The sequence below is a fragment of the Lutra lutra genome, chromosome 15, assembly GCF_902655055.1.
Source record: "Lutra lutra chromosome 15, mLutLut1.2, whole genome shotgun sequence".
In the NCBI taxonomy this organism is placed as follows: Eukaryota; Metazoa; Chordata; class Mammalia; order Carnivora; family Mustelidae; genus Lutra; species Lutra lutra.
In genome coordinates this window covers 27,015,602-27,042,299 of record NC_062292.1, presented here as the reverse complement: position 1 = coordinate 27,042,299, position 26,698 = coordinate 27,015,602, and the positions used below count along the sequence as shown (strand labels likewise).

General features: G+C 48.2%; 1 protein-coding gene across 1 annotated transcript in view; it reads right to left on the bottom strand.

Moving 5' to 3' along the window:
- The window catches only part of TNR (tenascin R), a 402,664-nt gene that overhangs the window by 46,251 nt on the left and 329,715 nt on the right, over positions 1-26,698 (bottom strand). The window contains exons 6-9 of the mRNA XM_047705613.1: positions 25,913-26,028; positions 23,514-23,664; positions 17,971-18,240; positions 11,268-11,453 (exon numbers count right to left, since the gene is read on the bottom strand). Of these exons, the coding sequence (XP_047561569.1) occupies positions 11,268-11,453; positions 17,971-18,240; positions 23,514-23,664; positions 25,913-26,028 (723 nt within the window). The remainder of the gene's footprint in view (positions 1-11,267; positions 11,454-17,970; positions 18,241-23,513; positions 23,665-25,912; positions 26,029-26,698) is intronic.

The following is a 26,698-nucleotide window of genomic DNA, read 5'->3' as shown; positions in this document are numbered from 1 at the left end:
GGAGGCAGGCTCTCTGCTGAGCAGAGAGCCCGATGCAGGACTCGATCCCAGGACCCTGAGATCATGACCTGAGCCAAAGGCAGAGGCTTTAACCACTGAGCCACCCAGGCACCCCCAGAACAGCATTTTTAAGCCTGTTTCTGTCGCTGACCTCTGTGTCCACTGCCTCATCTTCTACTCTGAGTGTTCTCCCTGTATCCTTCTTTTTTTTTTTTAATTTTATTCATTTGTCAGAAAAAGAGGGAAAGAGAGAGAGTGAGCAAGAGCAAGCACAAGCTGGGGGAGCAGCAGGCAGAAGGAGAAGCAGGATCTCCACTGAGCAAGGAGCTGGATGAGGGACTCAATCCCAGGACTCAATCAAGACCTGAGCCGAAGGCAGACAATTAACTGACTGAGCCACCCAGGTGTCCTCCCTGCGTCCTTCTTCTAAGAACACTTGTTCTTACATAGTCCCCACTTGGATAACTTAATCACATCTACAAATTCCTTTTTGCCCATGTACGGTGACAGAGTCACATGTTCCTCGGATTAGAATGTGGACATCTTTAGGGGTCATTATTCTAGCATCAAACCAGCATCAAATTTGCCCTAGAAGTGGGATTGTAGAAAAATACGAGATCAAATCATCACCTGTGGGGACCCCGTGATGAGTCTGAGTCCTTCTGGTAGGCATTTGTGTATGGGGGGTGGGGCTCTGTATGGGCCCACAAGACCCCCAGTTTGATGATCATGCTATTCTGCATTTATGTACATTTGTTCTTTTCAAAGTACCTGGATGTGCTTTGACCCTCACCAACCACCTGTGAGAGGTAGGATGGGGAGTCTTTTCTCCATCTACATTAGTTTCTTGTGGCTGCCGTGACAAATGAGGACAACAGGGTGGCTTACAACAACAGAAATTTATTCTCCCACAGTTCTGGAGTCTAGAGGGCCCAAATCAATGTGTTGGTCGGCCAGGCTCCTTCCAAAGGCTCTAAGGGGGAGCGTCTTTCCTTGCCTCTTCCAGCTTCTGGTGGTTGCCGGCCATCCTGGGCTTTCCTTACTTGTAGCTGCATCACTCCAGGCTCTGCCTCTGTTGTCTCATGGTGTCTCAGCTCACGCTGCTACCACAAATGGCCATAGACTGGGTGGCTTAAACCACATTTATTTCCCACAGTTCTGGAGACTGAGAAGTCCAAGATCAAGGCATCAACAGATTTGACATTGGGTGGACCTCACTTCCTGGTTCATAGATGGCCATCTTCTTGCTGTATTCCCACTCAGTGGAAAGAACAAGAGAACCCTCTGGGGTCTCTTTTATAAGGGTGTCAATCCCATTCATGAGGGTTCCTTGCTCATGGCCTAATCACCTCCCAAAGGCCTTATCACCTAACATCACAATGGGAATGATGTTTGCACCATATGAATTTTGGGGCAACACAAACATCAGTCTGTAACAGGGAATTCTCCCTGTGTGTCCTTGTCTTCTCCCTTCTTATGAAGACACTGGTCACATCACATTTGGGGCCCACCTAATCTGTTTTGACCTCATTATAATTTGATTTCATCTATAAAGACCCTATCTCCAAATAAGGTCACATTCACAGGTTCCAGCCAGACATGAATTTTGGGGAGGGCACTATTCAAACCAATACACCATCATATTATAAAAAGAAACTAAGGCAAAGGTTCAGGGCTTTTAGGAGTGGAATGTTCCATCATGCCCTCAATGTCATCCACTCCCCTGAGCAGCTGTGACTTCCCCCGGATCCCTAAAGTAATAGGAATGATTTTGACAGGAAATGCATTGAGCAACCTCTCCTTAACAAATGGCTTCTTTAAAAAAAAAAATACTTATCTATTTATTTTAGAGAGAGAGATAGTGTGGGTGTGGTGGGGGTGGGGCAGAGGGAGAGGGAGAGAGAGCATCCCCTGCACACTCCCCGCCAAGGGTGGAGCCTGACATGGGGCTCAGTCTCAGGACCCTGAGCTCATGACCGTGAGATCACAACCTGAGCCAAAACCAAGAGTTGGATGCTTGACCGACAGCACCCCCCAATGCACCCCACAAAGGGCTCAGTTTAACGAAGGGGAATGCTGCATGGTACCCAGAGGGTTCCACACCCTCTCCTCAGAACAGCTTTAGTTCAGCGATGCAATAACGCCCTCCCCCCATGCTTGAGTATGGCAGAACCACCAGGTCTACTGACCAGGCTCCCTTGGAGGAATGCATTCGAACCAGCCCTCTTTTCCCTTTTGGACCAGCTCCATCCACTTCTCAATCCTTCATTCTTTCTTTCTCTAAAGTGTCAACACCAGTGGAAATCAGGTTGAAGTCTGGCAGACTTTGAGGTCTGCCGTGCTTACACTGACATTCGGGCTTTGCCACTTTCTACCAGGTATTCACTTTGGTACTTGGCATGTTTGAGCTTCAGTTTCTGTAGACTGGGAAGAGCAATGGTGTGTATCTTGGAAGGTCATCTTGAGGAAGAAATGAACTACGGTGTCTGTCCCACCCTGATAGTAGCCAATAGCGTTATTATCTGGCTCAGAGGACTACTCCAGGATCTTGAGTCCTTTTTTGTGCGCCCCAGGCACATTCAGGTTGGTCCTTGGCACACCTGTCATCAGTTGGCTGAGGCTTATGCCGGTTGGCTCCACTGAAACCAGTGATTCAGGGAGTCCCCATCAGTGAGGAGCCCGCCCCCCCGGCTGGGGGGAAGTACCTGTCACTAGATCGAGTCCGTGATAGCAACACCCCCAGAGCTGTTCCAAGCACACATTTATCTCTGTCAATATGTTCAGCGAGCCCCAGGTACATCCTCGGTTAGAGAAATTAGATTACCTTTGGGACATGAACTACTTTTCTTAGGCATCTGATTGAAACCTTCAATTGCCTGTAACGAAGTAGAAATTCTCTGACGTAGACGAAGGGTGACAGATAGAGGGAGTAAGACAGAAATTATATGTTGCCAAACGGATCTAACATGTAACGTTTTCATCTGAGTTTCTTATTTATGAAGCTTAAATGAAATGTTCAATAATTTACTACAGAATCATCTTTTCCCAGAAAACGGCAGAGCAGAATTTAAAGTGCTCTCGTCCCAGGCTTTCTGTCGAGGGGATGGGAAAGTGGGACTCGCTTATAGGTTCCTGCCTGCTGCTTCCCTTTGATTTCCTGTAGCTTTCTTCCTGTGCTACAAGTGAATTGTTGCTCTTTGCCAGCAGGTAAAATACAGTTCTGCTGGAAAAGAAAATGTGTGTCAGAGGCACACCCAGCAGTCTTCTACATCAACCCTCTGTGGACTCCCAGGGATTTCTCACTTTCTAAAGACCCCATCGCTCTCCATCAATGCTCCCTTTATCTCTTCATCCACCTCCCGAAAGTGGTGGCCTATGAATGGCTCCATTGCTTTGCTGCACAATAGCTCAGAACATCCATCCCAGAGGAAACCACCACTCTCCATGCCTTATAGAACTTCCTTTGTTCATCTTGGAAGCTGATGCTTTTCTCAACTCTTTCATGGCACGCCCATTCTTCTCTGAACTCCCAAAAGCACGCAGTTCATTCACTCACCAAACATTATTGAGGGCTTCCTTTGTGCCTGGCCCAGGCGATGCCAGGGTGAGCTGAATGGACATCACCCTTGCCCTTCCCTGACGGACATGAGAAGAAATCTGTACTGGAGGAGGAAATTATTTATTGAACACCTACAATATACCAAGCACCGAGCTGTGTGCATTAGGTAATCTAGAAGAGTAATGAAGAAGAAAGGAGGGATAGAAATTGAAGGCAATTTTTGTTTGAGTGTCTGATGGTCAAGAGTCCTACTACTACTATAGTTCCTTAGAGATTGTACCTTGTATCTCATTTAGTTCCCCTGCAGCTCTGTTGGGAGGGCATTACTGATGAGCAAATAGAGGCTTAGAGAAGTCCATTCCTTGACTGAGGTCATGAGGTTAATGGACAATAAAACTGGCTTTGGAACTCAAGTCCTTTGTTTTTTTCTGATCTGTTACAGCATGGTCTCTGTCCCTAAGAATCTTATAGGCTAGTGGAAGGGAATGGAGCAGCAGATTGGAATTTGAGGAATTTGGCACTACACCACGGCTTGCTAACTAAAGAAACCATTTCAGAGGGGGGATGGGACCAGCATGGGCAGCAGTGGCCAGGGGAAGATTTCTGGAGAAGGGACTCGAGTTGAATGTTGAAAGCTAGCCAGGGTTAGGAAAAGTAGAGGGCAGGAGATACAGAATTCTCTGGTGGGCATGGGAGCAGGAAGAGATTAGTTAGGGCTGAAGAGCAGCGGGAACGAGCAAATTCGTCCCTGCACTGTAAGGACCGTGGGCGATGAAAGTAGAATGACTCACTTCCCCTGTTTAGGAGACTTGTTCTTCCAGCTTCCTGCTGCTAGCAGGAAAGTGGTGGGGGCAAGCAGACCCAAGAAGCTGCGATTGTTCCTTCTTGCCAGGAAAAAACATGAAAAAGACCCCCCAGGATCTGCAGGCTTGGTTGGGTTCAGGTGGACCCATAGAAATAGGGACCGTTTCCATCTCTAAATCCCTGGGCTTGTCTCCTGAGAACTTTGAACCTTCAGACTTCCAAACTAGGGTGAGGGTTTTGTTGGCCCTAGTGCATTTACAGGACACCTGCTCTCAAAGGGAGGAGCAACCCGAAGACCCTGTACCCAAGGGGTTTGTAGTCCATTTCTCAGTTTTTACAGCAATAATGTTACTATACTGTTACTTTAGTTTTCATGTTGGTCTCCTCACTAGACTCGGGTCTTGGGTCAGGGTTTTGATTTTTTATATAATTCAGTCCATAGCATAGTGAAAGGAACATATGACGCATGGAAGCAGCATAGCCCCAGAGTGATGGGAGTGTTGGGAAGACTTATAAGGGGATGTCTGAACCGGGTTTGTAGGATCAGAGGTATTTAGGTAGAGAAAGGGCATTGCAGGCAGAAGATGTAAATAATAGTAATAATAATAATAGATGTAAAGGGAGATCTGATAAAATAATTCGTGAAAACCAGGCACCTAATATAGGGCCCCTCATAGTGGAAGTTCCAGAATTTGGGTACTAGGGATTTCAAAGATGGGAAATATTTGGAGACAGACAGAGGATTTTCTGAGAACCCCTGAAATCACACCATATGGGCAATAATCTACTTTTTAGTATAATGGGGGCTTCAGCTCCCAGGATCCCCCTCGGTCATGGTAGATGTTTCTCCAAGGTTCCCTGAATGAATAGGGCTTTGGAGGACATCTACCTGCTTTTGGAGTGTACCAACTTTAAGGACAGGCACCACAAACCTATATTAAAATAATAATAATAGTACTAAGGAATATTCTTCAATACAACTCTCTTGTTGCCAATGAGATTAATGAGAAACATGGCTCATCACGTTCTGTCCTATAGGAACATCCCCTCTCTGGGTCTTCTCTGTAAACAAGCCCTTCCCGCTGAAGAAGCCAAAGCAGGAGATGAAAACTTCCCCCTGGCTTTTCTCCTGGTTCCCTGGTCCCAGTCCTTTAACACGAATAAGAAACAGATGCCCTTATGCGCTGGCTCTGTGAGGAGGAGGGGTGCGGAGGCTTCTGCCCTTTCTCTTCTCTCTTCTTCTTGGGTCTCTGCAGCCCACTCCCCACTTTCTGGCCCCTGGAAGGTGGTGCCTTGTTCAGAGGGCGCCTTCCCAAAGTGGCCACTTGGAGTCGCTGTGACTTCACCTGAAGGAGGCTGAGCACAGTCTGGCCCCGGCCACAGGCCCATTGCCCAACTCCTTCTCGTCCTCAGAAGAGCCTGCAGGGAGTTGTAGGTCTGGCACCTGGCCTGGTGTTTGTGCCCGGGCACATTAGGGAGTGCAGACAGGGTGAAGTGAACATCAAGTGCCCTGGTCGGCCCCGCTTCGCCAGCTGGCCTTCCCTGGGAGGCTCAGATTTCTTCGTGGAAAATCCTCCTATGGACAAGCTCATCTACCTTTGCACCTTGAGGAACCCACCTTCTCACCACTAGACACCCCCCCCCCCCCCGCCCCGTGAGTCCCCAGGAGGAAATGCGGGCTTGGGGGGAGGCTTCTGTTCCAAGTCCCCAGCAAAACCAGCGGCCTTGAAGGTGGTGGCTCACACGCCCGACCTGCAGGGTCAGCCTTGTGTGTGTGAGTGTGTGTGAATGCGTGCCTGTGGGTGTGAGTGTGTACTGTGGGGCTGGCTGTGGGCCTTTGTTTTCTTGTAGTCCTGTGTTGTGCCATGATGCCTGTGGGAATCAACGGTTCCTAAGCCAACTGGCAGTCTGTGGTCTGGGGATGGTGTAAGTCACGAGGCAGAGAGCGGCAGGTGGGTGGGAAGTGCCACCAGGAGGCTCGCAGAGGGACCCCCCACCCCAAGGGGTTGCTCAGGCATGTGATGCACTGGCTGTGGGGGCTGGGTTAGAGCCCACGCTCACGTGGCTGTAGGGGCCAGCTCCTTTGACCTTTCCCTTGGCCTCAGGGCTCCTCAAGTGTGGGCGCCCGTTCATGGGGGAGCGCCAGGCAAGAATGTATAGATGGCTGAGGACAAACCCCTTTTCCCTCTTGGCCAAGCACCACAGCCACAGGCCTTTCTGGTGACAGATAGGGAGGGGTCCCCTCAGACACAGAGCAGGGTTTCTCATTTGCATGGGTCCGAGGCAGGGTTTCTGACCAAATTCCAGTCAAGGGGTGAGAATCTCCTTCTTTCCTCACTGTCCCCCACATCTTCCCCCCTCCCCTCTGCCTTCCACTCGGAGTTTTCTACAGGGTTTATTGTTTTCCATTGTCACTCAGAAAGCAGTGGTGGTGCCTGTCTCTGGTAAGTGCTGCTCGTTCTAACCTCGAGGTACCTCGATGCACCCGTAAAATAGCTAACACTCAGCATCCCTCTGGGACTCCAGGTCCGGCACACAGGCCAAGCACACATCATCCCAGAGGAGAGGCTGAGCCTCAAAAAGTGATCATTAAGGACACAGAAGCCACTAGAACAGAGGGGGAAAAAAAATCATTGCAGACACTGAGTCTGTTGTTCAGAAACAAATTCATACTCCTGAGGGAATTTGCTGGGCATGGACTGGAGAGAATAATAGAAAAGAAATGCTTGGCATTTTGTGCCTGAGCCTGGCCTCTGTGCTGCTGAGGAGGAGGGACTGGGGCACGGGGAGGCTTTGCTGGGGGGCCGTGTGCTGCGAGCCCTCTGCCTGACTCAGAGGCATGGACAGTCAGCTAGGGCCGGTGGCCCACAGCGGAGGGTAAAGGGCGACTGAGAAGATGGGGGCTACTGCAGGGAGTGTCAGTACAGACGCCACTGGACGGCAGGACTTCGAGTCGGCTGAGAGAGGATCGGGGAGTGTGAGCTTGTCCCCGGCACAGGCCAGGCTGCCGCACACGGCACCATTCTGAGCTTTGTTGGGATTTGAAACTGGAGAGGGTCTCCTTGCTGTTGGATGTTCTCTAGGAACCGGTCTCCATGCAGCGTTGGTGTGTGTAGATACGCGTGACTTCATCTCTTCCTCCCAACAACCCAGAGGAAAGACGCAATGTCCTTGGGGCCAGGCAACGGGAGCATGGGGCATTGAAGAAATTTGCCCCAAGGGCACATCTCTGAAGGTGGTCTCAAACCTGAGTGGGCAAGTTGTGGGCAACTTCAGAAACCACACTCTCAGAATGAGCACTTCTCACCCACTCAATGGACACCCAAATCCCCTGGGAATCTTCTAGGACGCAGGCTCTGATTTGCTGGGTCTGGGATTGGCGGGGGAGAGGGTTTACAACCCTCTCCCCCTAGCACCCTCCCATGCCTTGCTGCTGGTGCCCGCACCCCACTGTGAAGGTCATGTTCTCCGCTCTGTGCCACACCCATTACAAGAAGTCTGAAATTAGCCATTAGCTCACAGACCTCCTCTACCTCCTTCCTCCTCCTCCTCATCCGATCAGCCACATATCAAGCTTGCTCTGTGAGAAGGACTACTTCACACTTATCAAACACGTGACCTCATTAAAGCCTGATCAGCTTCATTGTGACATGACGCGCTAAGGGTTATTATACCCATTTTACAGAAGACAAAACAGAGGCTTAGAAAGGTTAAGTTGTTAGTCCCAAATCTCACAGGAAGCGGCTGTGGCCGGACGCAGGGTCCAAAGTCCTGGCTCTTAACAAGTCCCATAAAACAAAGCATTCAAATAAAACTGGGGCAAGACACAAAGGGACTTGATGCTAGGAGTCTCAATTATTATTATTTCTCTTTCTCCTTTTAAAACATTGAGATAAAACTGACATACAACTCTAGTTCCAGGTGTACAACATAATAATTCAACATTAGGCTATGAAATGGTCACCACAATAAGGCTAGTTAACATCCATCGCCACAGAGAGTTCTAATTTTTTTTCTTGTGATGAGAATTTTTAAGATCTACTTTCTTAGCAGCTTCCATATATACAGTTGAATATTATTAACGGTGGCCCCACACCGTACCCTACATCCCCATGACTTATTTAATAACTGGAAGTTTGTGCCTCTGACTGCCCTCACCCATTTTTCCCACTTCACCTCCCAACCCCCTACCCCTGCAACCCCCAATTCGTTCTCTGTATTGTGGGTTCCCTAGTTGTTCTTGACAAGGAGATAGGAAAGGTGGGGATGGAGAGAGCGGGAGGTTTCTACCTTCTCTTTCTGGCCAGGGACAAACTGCCACAGGTGAGCCTGAAATGCCCTTCCCGCCCACAGCCCGGGTCTCGCTTTATACATACAAACAGATGACTTGTTTGGAGCCAGAAAACAAAACAAAACACCACCCAACACAGGCCTCGGATGCTGAAAACCTCTCCTCTTTCGTGTCCAAGCTGGGGAGTGAGGGAAAAGAACACAAATTATCTAGAGCGGGGATCAAAGTTTTCCCTCCTTTTGCCCTCCCTCTTTCACAGCTGGTCCTTCTCTTCCCCCAGACACCACACCAAGAGAGCCAACAACCCTTGTAATTCGCATCTCAGCAGGTAGAGACATCCTTGATTTCCTCACATGCCTATAATTCCTTCCTAAATCACATAAAGCGATTTGCCTTTATAAATCTCCCCAGCAGTGAGTTCCCCAGGATAATTATGTATAATATATATTTATAGTTTTATTTCACAAGCCTGGCCCTAACCCAATAATTGGCCAAGCTAAGCCCACTCCTCAATAAAACTTTGTCCATTCTGTATTAAGTCTACACGATTTAGGTCTTGACCGTCCCTTACATTTTAGATCTTAACAGGAGCAGCCATGTGATGGGAGGCTTTTGGCAAGTCTCCAAGGGGCTGGGCCCCATGCTGGCTTTGTGAGCTTGGGCAGGTCTCCAAACTCTCTGAGCCTTGATTTCCTCATCCATATAATGGGGATGGCAACATCTGTCATGAGATTGTTGTAAAGATTAAAGAAGCCATGATTACGTGAGAGGGACTGACATAAGGCAGATGATCAATGAATGTAGAATCTTCTTTGCCAGCCATGGGACATAGGAATGAGGATGTGACTGGATTCTTCTCTATATCACTCATGATTTTATGGCATAGCCTCCATCTGAACAACTAGCCATCGTTTTTGTAAACTGCTAATTGCCAAATCAGCCTGGGGCTCTAGGCAGGGATGGGCTGTGCTTAGACTCAGTTCCCTCCTGTATCATATCTGTTTTTTTCTGTTTGGTTTAATCTTTGCGAATGTCTCCATCTCTCTGTAGAGGCCTTGACGCCAGCTGGTGTGTTCCTGCTGTGTTTAATTCACCCCCATTAACCTGCTTGGTCAGCATATCTTTCCGTCTCCTTGCTGGGCTTCTAGGAGTGCGTCTGTCTGGAAAAAGCATTTATTATATTTACTTTAACTGGCCTCATTTTGCAAGGCGGTCTGGGAGGAAAACAGCTTTGCTGATTCTGCCCTTGTTTACTCTATGCACTCTGTGCTATGTATGCCTTGTCTACCAGGATGGCAAATGATTTGCAGGAAGCCAAGGCACAAGTTAAACAGCATCTCCGGGAGCACACTAGTGGTCCCTGTGTGGCTGCTTTGTACGGTCCTTGACCTGGAAACCATGGCCCACATTTTCAGTGAAGTCCAGGGGGCAAGTTTTCCTGGATGGGCATGTCTAAGGGCCCGGGAGGAGCACTGGTTGGGGCCCCCATCCCCATGGGGACAGGGAGTGCTCCCCAGCCAAGTGGTATGGTGACCTAGGGCATTGACTTCGACTGTGCCATCACCAGCTCACCCTCTGATTCCAGCAGGGCCACCTGACCCTTCTCTGCCCCTGACCTTGCTTCCCTCCCCCAGCTCTCCACACTGCAGCTGCACATTTGGAGTCATTTCACACCTTCCTTAAAAATCTCTCAATGACCCCCCATTGCCCTCAAGACTAACTCAGACTCTCCATGGGGTGCATAAGCATGAGCAGGCTTTCACCCCGTTCTGTATTCTATGCCCCATAGTGAATATTTGCACTTTCCTTCACCCATCCACCCATCTATCCACTCATCACTTGTCTAGGACCTAGTGTTAGACACTTCTCTGGACACAGGGGAGACAATGAGCAAAATTAAATATGGTCCCATTCACAGAGCTTTAGATCTAGAGTGGAGACTGACGATGGGGCAATCACACCCACAAGCACACAGTGATAACTCGAATGGTGCTGTGAGGGCAGGGGTCACCAGTGAGATGAGGCAGCAGGACAGGATGACCTGACCTCATCTGGGGACCACACAGGCTCCTCAGGAAGTGACAAGGGAACCAGGGAAGCAGGCATAACTGGGCGAAGAGGGTGGTGAGAGAGTCTGACAGGTGGCGGCAGCGGCATGTGCCAAGCCGTGTGGCAGCAGGGAAAAGGTGATTCAGGAATCATCGATGCAGACCTGTGGTCCTGGAGCAGGGGGAGTACTGGGAGGTGCAAGGGGGAGGGGAGACCAGAGGATACGGGCCGTGCGAGGGTTGGGGGTTATTCCAGGAGCAATGGGAAATCCCGACAACGTGTGTGGAATGGGACAGCATCATTGAAGAGATCACTGAGGGTGTGAAGAGCACATGGTTGGGTGAGGAGAGAATGCGGAGGCTCTTCACAGTGATTAAGAGGAGACCTGCAGTAGTTTCGGACAGGTGACAGCAGACAATGGAGAGCAGTAGATGCGACAGGTACTTGAAAGACTGGATGAGTGGGGTCTGGCAGTGGCTGGATGGGAGATGGGTGGGCTGGGGAGAGGGTGGTGAGGGTGTGGATTCAGGGGCCAACGTGCCCCTGGAGCTGGGGTGTACTCACCTGTGAGGGTGGCTCTGGTGGTTGGACCGAAGCTCTTGGGGACCAGCAGCTCGTGGTACTGCTCACCTGCCAGGGTGCTATACACAACCTTGTACTCCTGGACCTCTGCTTCGCTGTTGTCCCACTCAAGGTCAATGCTGGTTGCCGAGTGCGAGCCTACCCGCAGGTTCTTGGGGGCGTCAATCTCTAAAAAGAGTCAGTCATCACCAAAATCACATGGGATCATGTGCATTTGTCATGTATGTTGAGGTTTAATAAGTTTGGGGGTGAGAGCCCCCATCTCCTGACCCTCTGGCTCCTATTTTGATTGAACCCCAGGGCTGCCCTTGAACTTTTGTTCCACCAGATTTCATGGGTGGTTTGGAGATTTTTTACATGGGAGTTAGAGTTATGCTTGCTCCAATTCCATTCAGGGAATGTTCTAGAATATTTCCTGAATGGACGTGGGGGTATTCTAGAAATTTTAGAATGAGCCAGTTATCATAAGCTTAAAATTAAGTGAGAGAAACCTCAGCAAGAAAAAAATCAGAGACAGCTTCCAAGTGATTATGATGGAAAATGGTAACATCAAATTTGGCCACCAGGCTAAAAGAAGACAGTTGATTGCAAGATTTTGAAGAATCAGCATCTCCTCCTGGATTTACCTGCATAGACAATGCTGCAAGGTTTGTAAGAAATTAAGTAAACACATAGGGGATGTGATGTAGTGGAAAAGTTGAGCCCCAGCTCTGCCTCTCATTGTCATGGGACCATGGTCAAGTCTTTGGTCAAGTGAGGTGTCACTGGGCCTTGATGGCCGCATCTGTAAAATGGCCTACTAATACCAACATTTCAGGTTATCGTACAGATAGGACAATGCATGTGAAGTTTGCAGTGTGATGCCTGGTGCATAAACAGGGGCCCAGCCCTGGGAGGACTCCTTGTTGCCTCTGAAGCCCATCCTGAGTTCCAACAACATGGCACCCCCCAATGTTTGCTCTCTGGAGCTCTAGATTCCCGTGCAAAGGAGAGACCACCAGCACACGGTCTCTCCCACAATCCTGGGGACAGGGGGCTGATTCTCTCTCCCCAGACTGGTCATCTCCTCAGGGTTATTTGGGCAGAAACAACACAAACAACGTGCAGGGGAAGAAGGGGAGGCCATGAAAAACTGCTACTTAAAGTGTTCTCAGTAAGTCTGGTCTTTGAGATTCGAATTTAACTTTGGAGTGGACCAGAGATTTGTTCTGAGAAAACCTCCAGGAGACTTCTAATTTGCAAATGGCGGGCAAGTATGCACCCACTGTTCTTGGGGAAGAGGGGAAGGCTGTGAATCAATCTGAGGGCAGCTGCTTCAGAGTGAGAAGTGTTCTGTTTAGTGATGTAAATTAGGTGAATCTTTTAGCAGATTTATGTCTCTGCAGCTTGCTTTTCTGACAAATGTTTCCTTACTCAATGTAGATTTAACATGCTGGATTCTGTACATTCTTGACATGCTGTGGATGGAGAGAAGAGTCAGATGGAGACAGGAGCTTGGAAACAGGGGCATGTGGGAAGAATGCGCATGTACGGGCCGTATGCCACTCATCTCACGCAGGGGCAGAGATAAGGTATGGGGTGCGGGGTGTGGGGTGTGTGGCCTGAATGGAATTGGAGTAAAAAGAGGTTAGGGTTAGGGTTAGGGTTAGGGTTTGGTTGAGTCCTGTACCTACCTACTGGTCTTCCTAACTAAAAATTCCAGACCTTGGAGACTATGGTTTTTTGTTTTCTAGAGTTTTTTGGCCTTAGCAACTATGCACTGTGGATAGGGGGCAGTGTGGTCTCTGAAGGGACCAGGCACTTTCCAGTGATTTCCAGTGATGCCAGAAGAGGTCAATGCTGGGAATGAGGGCTTGGGAATGTTAGAGTAGGTAGTTAGGCTCTTACAGGATCCCTGGAGGCCAGCAAAGGGGAAAGTCCTGGCCCACTATGAGAAAGTCAGAGGCCTGACCTGACCTGGCAGCACTCCTGAACAAAACCACAAGAAACTGGATCGAACCAGACAGGCCAAGATGGCTGACAAAGTAGGCGAAAATTCACATTATTCCTTCATTAGACTACATTACCATACTAAAATCTCCTCCAGAAGGGTGCCCTGACAGGAAACCACCCTACCTTTAGGAAATCCCTGCCCGCAGTAATGAATATTCCACTCCCTTGTTAACAACTGTCAATAAAACATGGAGACCCAAACCCCAGTGGACCACCTCTCCCTTGAGCTTGCAGGCTCTCATGTCACTAAAGTGTATTTTCACTTTAATCAACTTTCCTGCTTCTACTGCTCATCGCTGTGTTGTGTCTGTCCTTGGATTCTTTCTCATGGTGACACCAAGAGCTTCCAGTGACAATTTTTGGGCAGGCTGGGTCATGGCCTCAGGACCTGGGGTCTCCCCAGTCCACCTGGCAACAGTGGGGAGGTCTTAGGAATGGGGTGGAGTGAAATTGTTTGCTCCCCTGGATCTTTTTTTTTTTTTTTTTTTTTTTTAAGATTTATTTATTTTAGAGAGAGAGAGCATGAGTGGGGGGGCAGAGGGAGAAATAACCCTCAAGCAGATTCCCCACTGAGCAGGGAGCCGGATGTGGGGCTCGATCCCAAGACCCTGAGATCATGACCTGAGCTGAAATCCGGAGTCCGATGCTTCACCAACTAAGCAGGCCCCTCCTCTGGGTCTTGAGGCCTGACCTGTAGGAGGGCTGGTTCAAGGGCAGCCCTCCCTGTAGGTAGGAGCTGGTCTGGTCTCTGCACCATGTCACTAAGCCAGGGGAAAGCAAAGACTGATGTCCGGGAGGGCACCTGTAGAGAGGCTCGGGGCTGTGGACTCTGGTAATAGTCACATCTAGTCTTTAAAACGTAGTTTAGACCAAGCATTTCTCCTGCTTAAAGACTGCCTGTTGCATCCTATTACAAACTCCTGCTTGTCCCCTGCATTGCCCTCTGCTTCTCAGACATTGTCTCATAAGACTTCTACCCTCATTCACTGTGCTTCAGTTGTACTCCCCTTTTTCCCCACTCATGAAACACATCAAACTTACTCCCACCCCAGGGCCTTTGCTTGGGCTGCGACTTTTGCTTGGCATGCTCTTCCCTGGAACCTCACGTGGCTTAGGTCACTTAGGTGTTGGTTAAAACTGCATTTCCTCAGTGAGGTGTTTCTGAATGACTCAGTCCCACATGGCCTTCCTTTACAGCATCCCTTTCGCTTCTGGGCACAGCACTCAGGGTGGAAGGATCCTGTGTGTTTCTTTGCTGCTTCTTCCACTGGAATGTAACTCACAGGAACGGGGCTCTCGTCTATCTTGTTTATGCTGGAGCCTCGGTGCCTAGAACAGTGCTTGGCCCCTGCTAGGTGTTCAATAGACACATGCAAAGCGCCTGGTTGAAAATTGTCAGGTTTTGGTCTTGTCTGCCACCTCAAAGCCTATTTAGAGAAGTTTCGTTCGATATTTTGGCTGGCAGGGGGGCATCTGAGGATGCTCAGGGCGAGGTGGCTGAGGGCAGCTGGTCTTGGCTGGGGTAGCACATGCTAACCAGGCTGCACGTGTGAGGGAATCCGCGAGTGGGATCGCTGCTGAGCAGGTGGGGCCTCCGACCGGTGGGATGTGGGCCTTTGTCTCAGTTTCCCGGATTGCCATAGACTGGGCAGCTTGGCCGACAGAAATGTATTGTCTGTACAGACTAGAAGTTTGAGATCAAGGGCAGGGTGGCCTCCTTCTGAGGACTGTAGGGGAGAATCTGTTCTAGGCCTCTCTCTGGTGGTTCACTGGCCATATTACATTCCTTGGCTAACAGAAGAATCACCCCAATCTCTACTTTTATCTTCACATGGATTCTCGCTGCGTACTGGCCTCTGTGTCCAAATTTCGTCTTGTTCTAAGGACACACAGTCAGACTGAATTAGGGCTCACCCTAATGACCTCCTTTAATTTGGTCATCAGCAGAGACCTTATTTCCAAATAAGGTCATATCTACAGGGACTGAGGTTTAAGACTCCAATATCCTTTCAGGGGACATAATTCAAACCATAACAGCATTCTGGGGCATTCAGGTTAGAGCAGCAGCCTCTGCTCAGCCAAATGCTCTGGAGGTTGAGTTTAGTACCCTGAGGGAGGACAGAAGGCCTCCAGTGGAGAGAAAGTGTCCCTGGACTGTTTTCATGAAGGTTCCTGAAGCCAGAAGCACCGAAGGCAGGGAGGTTCTCGAGATTGGCCTCCTGGGTTGCTTGGGCTGGCGTCTCTCTCACCACTGTGCTCCCATCACGGTGCTTTCCTTTTTGGGAGCAGTTCCAGGACCCAGGCAAATATCCCGCTCACCATGCAGGAAACAAATCTCTGCTTTAATTGTCAGGGCAATTAGTGCGCTCCTAGTGCTGAAGACATCACCTGGAAAAGCACTTTGGCTAATTTGAATTTAAGCGGAGTTCTGAAATGACTGAGGGTCCTACTGCGAGGGTCCGCCCCCCCCCACCCCGCCACCCCTCCCAACTCCTCCTTCGGCTGGCAGCCCTGCCCTCCCCCGCCCCGCCCCCCCAGAGCTCCTCTGCAAAGCTGCTGGCATCTCCCCGCCAGGGAGCAGGTTGGAGGTGCAGGCCAGGAGGCCACCTCGGAACAGCTGCCAGTCTGCCAGGCGACCGGAAAGAGAATCACGCAGCAGTGAGCGGAAACTCAGGGGGAGCTCGGAGGAGGCAGAATGTAATTGTCTTGATTGGAATTTTCCTGGGCCCCCAGCCAATGCCTCTTCCATCTTGTCGACCCAAACATCAAGAATTTGCCTTTCATCGTGCTGCTCCAGAGTGCCCTTCTCCTTTTCTGCCTCTTCAAACTCCTTATCTGGGCAAAGCACAAAGAAACCTCTTTTCAAACAGAAACTGTCTTGAAATTCAGAACAGAATGCGGGACTCACGGGTCCTCAGGAGATCCCACAACTGGCCTGAGCGGGGCGGTGTTGTGGTGTGTGGGGGGTGTTGGGGAATGGGCTGACCTTGAACTCACCACCAAGGGACACTGTATCAGGTTGTGCTCAGCCCTGAACAATAGGGATTAAGTGGAGGAGAAGGAAAGAGAAAGGGGAAGAATTTAGTTCCTTTTTTTTTTTTCTTTTTTGGATGCATATTCAGTCACGGGCGACCCCAAGATGTGTTGGGTGTACAGTCTGACCCGCGATCCCCTGGCCGGGGTAGAGTCTGGCCCAGGGGCTGGGAGAGAACCTCTGTCTCCAAATCGAACCTGGCAGTCAGTGTCCAAGCTTGCTGCCTTTTAGCAGGGACGCTTTCCCCACTCTCGATGTGTCTTTCTGTGCAGAGGGAGCCCTGTTACAAGACTCTGGGCTCTTCCTTACCCTGGGGAAGGTGGACTTCGCTCAGTGGTGAGTTTTGCAGCAGGACCTTGGCACTTAGGTCTGCTCTACTGCTTGCCTGTCTCATGGGAGCCAGCTCTCCCCAGGCATCCGGCTTCTGCGAGTTCCTCCATGGTGTAAATCCTAACATGAGTCGCCCCCGACTTCTGCCGCATGGTAGGCCCGGTCCAGGTCCCCAGGGACCATCACCTTGCAAGCCCATCTGTCTCTAACATTAAGCTACAGGCTCCAATCGAGGGGGTACTTCTGGCTTCCATCTGTTTTATGCTTTGACTGATTTTAAACACAGGTGGAGGATGATGGTGCCGCCGACGTTAGCACCCTGAAGCCACTTGGCCAATTTATCCCATCCTGTAAGGGCTCTAGGGCCACACTGCAAGTAGGATGCTTGAATTAGCGATTCTCCTACTCTACCACATCAGAAGATGCTGGTTCTCAGATCCTACAGAGGCTAGCAGTTTCCCTTGATCCCTGCACAACTTGGAGTTGGCAGAGACACTCCTTGATGTGTGACCTCTCCAGGGTAGAGAGACCAAGACTGAGAATCCGGGTCAGGGGGAGACTTGCTATCTGATCCCAGCCCCTGCTGACCCAGTGGGAGTGCTGGGAAGCCTGTGTTTGGATGGCGCCTGTCCCATTTGCCCCCTTGCTGGTCAGCTGGATGGGCTCTGAGTGAGTCAGGGAGCAGGTCGCCATGAGGTCCGGCCTTTCCTGACTGTGGGAGAAGCTCTTTCTGCCTCCTGACAGCCCTGGGAAGGGGGGGGTGAGTGGTCATCACAGTGAGGCTGGTGGGTCTCATCCAACCTACCGTGTGTGGGAGCAGGCCTCCCGTGAGCCTTCTTGCCGATGTTTGCAAAGAGCAGACTGAATGTCAAAGTCTTAGGCAGAAGGCCTGCCGCCAGCCGCACAGTCTGGGCTTCCCACAACTCCTTGGGGCGCCACCATGCTGTGCAGTCATTATGAACTTACAGAATGATTACAAGTGCCCGCAAAGAGCAGGAAAGACCTCAAGGCAGGGCACCTTTCCTGAACTCTGAGAAAATTTCCATTTGGGCTAGCAATATGGACAAACTTTTCATTTCACTGAGGAGACACCCGAGAACCATGGAGAAGAGCTTTAGGTCACAGATCTGGCTGGTAGCAGAGGTAGGACGGGCACCTAGCTCTCTCGAACATGCATGTGCTTCTGTGCTGTCTGGCAACTTGGGTCTGTGGTAAGGTGGGTGCCCAAGCAACATCACCTTGCCCCCTTGGTACCCCTCTTGATGGGACGTGGCACCCGCTGGCTCAACTCTCTCGACCTCCCCGTGCTCCCCCAACACCCCAGCCTACCTGTTGTGAACTGGGTGGTCGTGGACTGGCTCTCGTTGGTCCCGCGGACGGCGCTGACCCACACCTCATAGCGGGAACCAGGCCGCAGGGCCTGCACTGAGTACTGGCTCAGGGGAGGCTGGAGCCGGAAAGTGGTCTTCCCGCCTTCCCCGCCCACCAAGCCATACTTCAAGAGAATGAAATCGACTTTGGCTCGAGGTGGGGTCCATTCCACGAAGGCCACAGTGTCTGAGACGTCTCGAACCAGGATCTGTGTGGGCCCATCAATGACTGAATGAAAGGGATCAAGCAGAAAAAAGAGTTTAGAAACGGGTGTTCGAAATCAGCTCTCTCCTCTCCTCCTTAGGTTAGCTTGGTCAGTCAAAGAAAGGTGGGTATTACTATCCCAATTTACAGATGGGGAAAATGAGACACAGTAAGATGAAATCGTTTTCCTGAGGACACACGGTTTGGCAACAGGGGTAGCGACACCAGAAGTCGGTTCCCCTGACTTGCTCTCACCAGGCTCTGCTGTTCCAGCTCTGACGCTCCCCCATTTGGGCAGGGGAAGGGCACCCACTGGCTTGCGAGCCCTGCTTCTGTCTGGAAGTAATGGGCCAGAGAACTGAGAGATGTGCTTGTGCTGTGTGTGCTCTGCCTTTCTCTCACCTTCTCTGAGCCCTGACCAAAGATCTCCAAGATTATCAGCCCCATGTAAACACCCGAGACTTCCAACTCAGTTGCCAAAGAGGGTGCCATGAGTGTCCAAAAGATGTCCCTGCTCAGCCACACCTACAGCTCCGTCAGTCCAGTTGCTAAGACAGTACCACAACCCAACAGACATTTGCATTGTGGACGGTAAACATTCCTTCTGGAGACAAAAAAAAGGCCTTTACTTTAGGAAGACCATCTTGTGGGCTATTTTTTTCCCACTTGCTCTTGCATATTCCTGAGCTACAAGGGTACTGTGTTCCCTCCTGAGCCCTGGCCTCTGGCACTGAGTGGCTGAGGGGAACGTCATTGTGGTGTGGCATGACCTAGAAAAGCTGCTTGGCATTCCAGGGGACCCACCACCCATGGTTCCAGCACCCACTTGGGGTCCTGGTCTTAGTGAATTAGACAGTGGTGAGATCAAAGTAGGGGAGAGAATGTCAAATGGAAATAGAAAAAGAAAGAACTTCGTGAGGAAAATAGAAAATGCTGTCCTCAACTCCTCATGGCAGGTCTGCACGGCCAATGTGTCCTTTTTGAATTACTCATTACCTTCTAAAAGAGTGGGTCCAGCTTCCCTGTCTGCATTTATAATACGACTGTGCCTCTCTGGCTGCAGCTGATTAATATCAATATTAATGTTCTTCAAGGATTTGGGATTGGAACCAGAGGCTCAGGTTCTCTGTTTAGATGGTTTGGGACATGGAGATCCAGGGCTGGTATGACCGTTCTCTACCATAGTCACACATAAATAGAAAACATCTGATCTGAAGAGAGAGAAAGCAGGCGGGAAGGGAGGGAAGAAGGGAGAGAGTGATTTTCATCAACACATATTTGGTCTTGGTCCCTTCCTGACACAAAGCTCTTAAAATCCTTGGAATTTTCTAAGCCAAGAGAGCACTAATGTCTTCTGTGATGTTAATGAGGTGAGGCTTGAAGCTGGGTACCAGGGGAGTGAGCTCTGTGATTAGAGGGTTGGAGCTCTCAGTCCCACTCCTGACCTCTGGTCACAATCAACCCTGCCAGTAAGGGAGCCTCTGTAAAAACCCAAAAGGACTGGGTACAGAGAGCTTCCAGGTTGGGGAACCAGAACGCTCCCACCAGGCACCATGCTGGACTGTGTAGGGCTTTGGCCAATGTGTCTTTTCATCTGGCTGTTGGTTAGTATCCTTCAATATCCTTTGTAGTAAACCAGTAATCTTGTGAGCAAATGGATTTCCTGAGTTCTAGGAGCAGTTCTAACAAATTAATCAAACCTGATGAGGGGGTGGTGGGAATCTCTGCTGCGTAGCCAGTTGGTCAGAACACAGGTAGTGACCTGGGTGTGCAACTGGCATCTGTTGTGGATGGCAGTCTTGTGGGACTGAGCCTTCAGCCTGTGGCATCTGTTTCTGTGTCTGGGTAGATAGTTTCAGAATTGAGTGGAATTGTCGGATACCCAACTGGTGCCCAGAGAATTGCTTTGTGGGGGGACCTCCCTCTTCAACACACACACACACACACACACACACACACAGAGGAATTGGCTGCAGAATTTTAGGAACAAATATACGTGGTGAAAGAGAAATGAGTGACTCTGGGGAGCTTCTAGAAAGACAGAGAGAGTAACCTGAACTTGGCTTTCCATTCTCCAGTTTTTTCGTGACATCCAGATACATTCTGGTCCTAGGGTTGCAGGAGACACTCTATGTCCTTCCAGTAAATTCTCGTTTGCTTTAGCTAGTTAAAGAAAGTTTTTCTTCCTTGTTACTAAAGACCAGTTTTTTAAACCAATTCACTCTGGACTACCTCCTATGGTCTCCAAAATGGAGCATCTTCCATAGGATGGACTTAGTCTGACTTTGATATTCTCAATCTTTCAGAGTTGGTCCTTTTCCTGGGCACCCCATCCTCTTTCTGGGTCTAGTCCAATCTTGTTCTCTGTTAAGCAGCTTAGGATTTTTGGCTTACTACCAGTCAAAATGAAAATCACCAGGCCATTTTGGTGCCACCTGGTTTGGAGTTAAAATGAAGTTCTGTTTTTCATATTTGAGGTAATGATATGATTTAACAGAACACATCCAGATGTTTTCAGCATGCTGAATTTAATGGTTTTAGGTAACTTGGGCCTTTTAAATTTAATTTAACTTAATAACAAAATGGGAGAAGTGGTCTTCTAGCTGCTGTAGAAACATAAAGCTTGAAACAGAGATACTCAGTGCATGGGTATTGAGTAAATGAAATGAATGAATGTTCTCTGTATTCATGAGAAAGAAGGGGAAGCATTTCAGAGAACTGAAGCTTTTTGAAGGGAAAAAAAAAAAAGATGTCATAGAAATGCAAAAGACATTGGAAGGTAGTTGTCCCTTAACTCTTTAAATCCCCAAGACCTTGACCATAATGGATTGTCCATATTAGAATACAATCCTCTGGCCAAGGCTCTAGTTGCAGGAGGTCTAGTAATTTGCATTTCTTAAAGGGCCTGCCTGGAAGAAGCCAGTCTGAGTGCTTCTGAGGACTCAGAGCTTCGCAGGAGGGGGCTGTCAGACCTCAGCAGAAGGAAATGATTAAACAATCCTTCCCTGAAAACAGCAGACAGGGTTGGGAGACAACCTTCGTTTCTGTAGCCACCCTTGGATTCTGCCCTTCTGTTGGCTTCTCAGTAGTGGTGTCCCTATTCCAGTCAAGTTGGTGTCAGCTTGCTTTCAATTTAGGTCCTAATTTCTAAACAAACACAAGTTCTACTCGGAAAGTCAACTGGAATAAATATTTTTCTCTCCATTTCTTCATGACTCCGTACACAATGCCAAAGAATTAACTAGGACATTTTTCTTGATTGAAAAAAAATCTGCCTAGCTTTACCGCAAATTTTTAAATCTGAGATTTAAATCCTAAGGAACTTTCAAACCAAAAAAAAAAAAAAAATACTGCAAATTTCATAAAAATGTGCCTTGAGTAGAAGACTGAGACTGAGTAGAAGACTGAGAAGATAGACTATCTTCCCCAAATTTGGAGGAAAAGCTTTCTACACCATCAGTGCTCTCCTCTGCCCTCTTCTGAACCATCTTCTTTGTTTAGGCTTTTGTTTTCCAGTCAACTTTTCTTAAAATCAGTTCACAGGAGTGACCTGGAGTCACTGAAATGTTCCATCCCAGAGGAAGAGCATCTATACATCATGAAATGTCAGGTTCCAGCATAACCTTGGGGAATAAAACTGGAAAACCCTAGTCACTGGCATCTGCAGAAATTCCTACAGAGAACTTTTAAGTTTCATGGTTATGGAGTTTCTTCTAAAACATATTTGCATTAGAACAGTAGTTCTAGGGTGCCTGGGTGGCTCAGTGGGTTAAATCACTGCCTTCGGCTCAGGTCATGATCTCAGGGTCCTGGAATCGAGCCCTGCATCAGGCTCCCTGCTCAGAGGGGAGCCTGCTTCCTCCTCTCTCTCTCTGCCTGGCTCTCTGCCTACTTGTGATCTCTCTTTCTGTCAAATAAGTAAATAAAATCCTAAAAAAAAAAGAACAGTAGTTTTAAGCGTTTTTAGTGGGGAATAATGCTCTTTTCCTTTAAACAATAAAATCTGAAATGCCCACACAAAATACAAAACAGGTGGAGCTGCCTTGGTCGAGGCTTTGTTGGGCACAGGTGCAGATGTAATCAGAGGCCTGCATCTCCCCTCCGTCCTTGCCTTGAGCCACTGCCATGGAGCACAAGTGCCCTAATGGAACATAATCTAATGCCACAATAGTTTAAAACCAATGTTTCCTAGGCTGAGCATAAGCCCCAGCACCTGATGTTATTTAGTTTGGTTCCAATTAGCAAAGTATGAATCACTAATCCATAAACATGGTCTCATTACATGGTGTTGTCATTCTTTTTTCCTGGCCAACTTGGCCTTTGTCCTAAACCCATAACTGGCTTTCTTAGGTGTCAATGTCAGTTTACGAAAAATAAATCTGTACCAATATTTACCTATCTCAGTGTCTGTTAACTAAAAGGGAAAAGTGCTTAACTCTTGAGTCTCAGCTCCTATGTCAATAAAATGAGACCAAAAATGATACCAGATACTATTTTCAACCTTTGAGAAATTCTTGGGAAGGGTGTACACATATGCATCGCAATTACTGATTTACAGCATTGAAGTTGGCCATCTTTGTTAGCTAAGAAAACAATAAGGCAAAAGATCACGCAGTTACTAAATTGAATCTAGAAACAACAGTCTTGCATAAGATTAACTGTGGGGATGAACTAATATTCAACTTAAGTCATCACTTTGAACAGTGACCCAACTCACCCATACTTGTTTTGAGTTATTTATTTCCAGCTGCTCTCACTTCTAAGTGTGTTCTCTGTGTATATGTATATACACTGGGTCTTGAGCACTCTCTCATCAACATAAAGCTCATCACTTTGTGTGCTTTTTCTAACTTAGTCCTCACGTCAACTCAGAGAAGGAAGTATTTTTGTTCATCACTGGAAAATGATGGCAAGTTTGGGAAGGGTTGGATGACTTTCACTAAATCTTCCAATAGATAAGACTTAGTTCTTCTTGCTGGTTCTTAAGCTCAAGATACTAAGGGATGGCAAATGAAGCCTCCTGATGAAGAAGATCAGAAGAAATACGCTGGAAATCCTAACAAAGACTTTTCCCCATATGATACTCTCCCAGATTTCTGTGCTTGCAAGGATTAGCAATAGGGAAGACGTTCAGCTACGCATCTGGTAGAGTAGCTCCATCTCCAGGAATCCAAATCGTTTTCAGCTCCAGAAGAAAACCCAACACCCTTTGTCTCTCTACCTCTTGGGCAACTTGCTGTCCTTTTTCCAGTGTGACCTAATGGGTAGACGTAGGAAGAAGGGTTGGGAGCACTCACCAGTGGAGACGCTGGCCGAGGTAGGGAGGCTCCGGGCTTGCTCTTTCAGAGCCACCACATTGACAATGTATTCCTCCCCAGGCTTTAGTCCTGTCTGATTGAAGGATGTGACGTCACTGGGGAGCTGAGCAATCACCCCTCCTTCATTATTCTGGAGGGTGGAAAGAAAGAAGGAGAAGAAAAGGCAAAAGAGAAAAATCACTGGGAGAGAAAAGTGTGGAACATCGATTGTGAATTGTTCATTAAAAATGGAGCCCACATCTGTTCCCGTGACACTGACAGCTGAATGTCTGGAGCCAGAAAAAACTCCCAACAGGCTCAGTAAGAATCTTACCGCTCCATGAGGATTTGGCAAATGGAGAATCAACTTTCAAGAACATTTCTTTGGCCTTCCTCGAGTCTTTTGAGTTTGCCAACAAAAATTGGTCATGAGGTGATGTGGATTGACTCTTGCCAAAGATTCCATGTTTGATGGTTACGGTTAACATCCACCAGATTTGGGGGCCTTTATTATGATGAGCATGCTCTTGGCTATTTAGGAGAGTGGAATTGTGTCTGCCTATGCCTGTGAATGAATATCTTTATGTATACATACAACATTTTCCAGACTAAAGCATGTCCAGTTTTTGAATGAACTGGAGCTATTATTTTGCTCTATTTGGAGTTTTCCATGTTGTTACAGCTGGGTGCAAATATGTCAATGTCTTGTGTTCCCTTCACCCAGATGAGTTAGGAGTCAGTGACACAACCACCTAGGAAGTACAAAGAAGAGAAAAAGGAAGCATGGAACAAGGAATAACACAAAGGAGAAAGGAAGAGACAAATTGGTGGAAGAGGAAGTGACAGGCATTAACTTGATGATGTTGGGTCCAGAATTATCTACCTATCCACCTCTCATCTGTCATTTTATATTTTCTGTGTGTGTCCCTGGAAATGGAGAGGACAAAAAGGCTCTTTTTGTGTCACTTCCCTTCTTCCCTATTCTTTGGACTCTGTTTATGTCACTCAGAGTGACCTATGTGTAATTTATAGCCATACCTATAAATCAGAGGGACACATGCCCCTCCACACCCCCTGCCCCCCCACTCCACCTCCCAGGCAGGGGCTGCAACCTACAGATCACACAGTATTCTGTGTGGCCATGTGTTTGACCTTGGCATGCCCTTTTACATACTAGATGTAAAATAGGCAAACCTAGCATAGTTTCCTTCTACCTCAGCATCAGGATGATAGGATTCTCTCTGCCCCATTATACACCCAGCTGTCTACCGTACTGGAGTGGCCATTTTAATGCAGATAATACCTGAAAAAAGTATTTGTACAGAACGCCTGTTCGGATGTGTTTAGCTTGTTGTGACATGACTCTATCCACATAGAGAAAAAGTCTTGCTTTAGTGGACAGAACCCTGGAGCCCTGGATTCCTGTGTTAAGCCTGCCACCAACTAGCTTTCCAATGTTATTTAAGTTTGCTGAGTCTTAGTCTTTTTAAAGTAAACAAACTCGATGTAAAATGAAGGGTCATACTCTGTGAACTTGAAGGTCCTTGGTAGCTCCAACAGTCCATGCCTCGAAGAATTTAGAAGTAAAATAATGGTAAGATCACTGTCTGGTTAGCCAAATATGTGTTCTCTGTCATTAAGTCTGATGAACGGAAAAATGCTATTTGATATTGAAAGATGAAGATGGGTTAAGGCCTATGATTAAACATTATACTCCCATGAGTGGTAGAATTGGGGAGAGTATCAGGAGTGTCAACAAATTCTGGGAAACCAGAACTCGGCTGGTGCCTCTGACAACTTGGAAAAGTCAGTTGTAGATGAATACAATAAAATGCTACTTTAAAGACTAGAACGGAATAAGGATACTTTTTAACTCAAAAAACTAAGAACATAATTTGAGTAAGGATGAATTTTCTCAATTAATAGTTTACAAAAGGTATTTTTGTGTTATGCCTCAGACCGTTAGAGCCTGGCTATGCAAGCTGACTTTTGGTGCATCGTCTGCACGGAACGAAGCCATGTGACTGATTCAGTCTGGCTTTCCTTATGTCCTAAAGAGAAACCCCAACATTTTGAAGGTTTGGTTTTTAGACTTGCTAAAATCATAGCTTGCCAAACCATAGAGCTTTCTGAGCAGAGAGCTGGGCCCAGTGGCTGCTTCCCACATCCTGTCTTCCAAAGCCAGGGTGTGAGGCTTGGGGCCACTCTTGCTAGTCAATCCACCACACCTTTGTGGAAGAGATGTTCTAAAGCCCAGACACCACCAGTGGTCCCTTTGTGTCCTTAGCTGCATGGAGAGAGACATTGGGTGGCACTGTCCTTGCAGCTCCTGATTCCAAGTTGAGAAGGGTATGAATACTCCGGAAGAGACTGTTGGCAGTGTCACATGTGGACATTACCTTTGGAATGAAGCTGATCTCCCACCCATCGAAGGAGAATGTGAAGGGCTCCCACTGCACCTCCACGGTGGTCTCTGTGATGGTCTTGAAGTGTAGCCCTTTAGGAGTGGAGAGATCTGGAACACAGCAATGTGGGTGACCATGTCATGGCTATCCCTGGCAGGGACATAGAGCATCACCTAGGGCTTTGCCTGGGTGTCCTCCTTCCACACCTTGGGTGCAGTGGGCAATCCCGATCTTGTTGGAAACATGGCGGGTCCCAGGTGCAGGACTGGCCCACTTTGTCATGACCCTGGTGCTGCTCTGTACTGGTGATACCCAAGTGAACATAGCAAACATAATCAAATAAATGCTTTTCTAATGCTTTCTCTCCCATCAGAGGTTTATATTAAAATACAAAAGAGACAACCTTTCCTTTCCTTACTAATGTGGCAAATCTTGGTATTTAGTACAATGCCTTCTCAAAGGATTGAACACTATCTTTGGAGACTCTAAGGATTCCTGAGAGGGAATAAAATGTTCCCATTTCACACCCAGGAAGAGGGAGGCACAGAGAGAGTTGGCTAAGGATGGTTGCCAACTTCAGAATAAAGACTAGAACGCCTTTCTTGATCATCTGAGGTGTAGTCAGAGTATTTTGTTTAGCTCAAATCGCCTATGTCTAGGATGGTCTAAGATATCCATTTCATGTACATGAGGCAACTGAAGGCAAACACAAAGGACAATGGCAGATCCTGGGATGTTTGCTCTCCACAGTCTTCCTCCAGTTCTTCATTATTTGTCTCC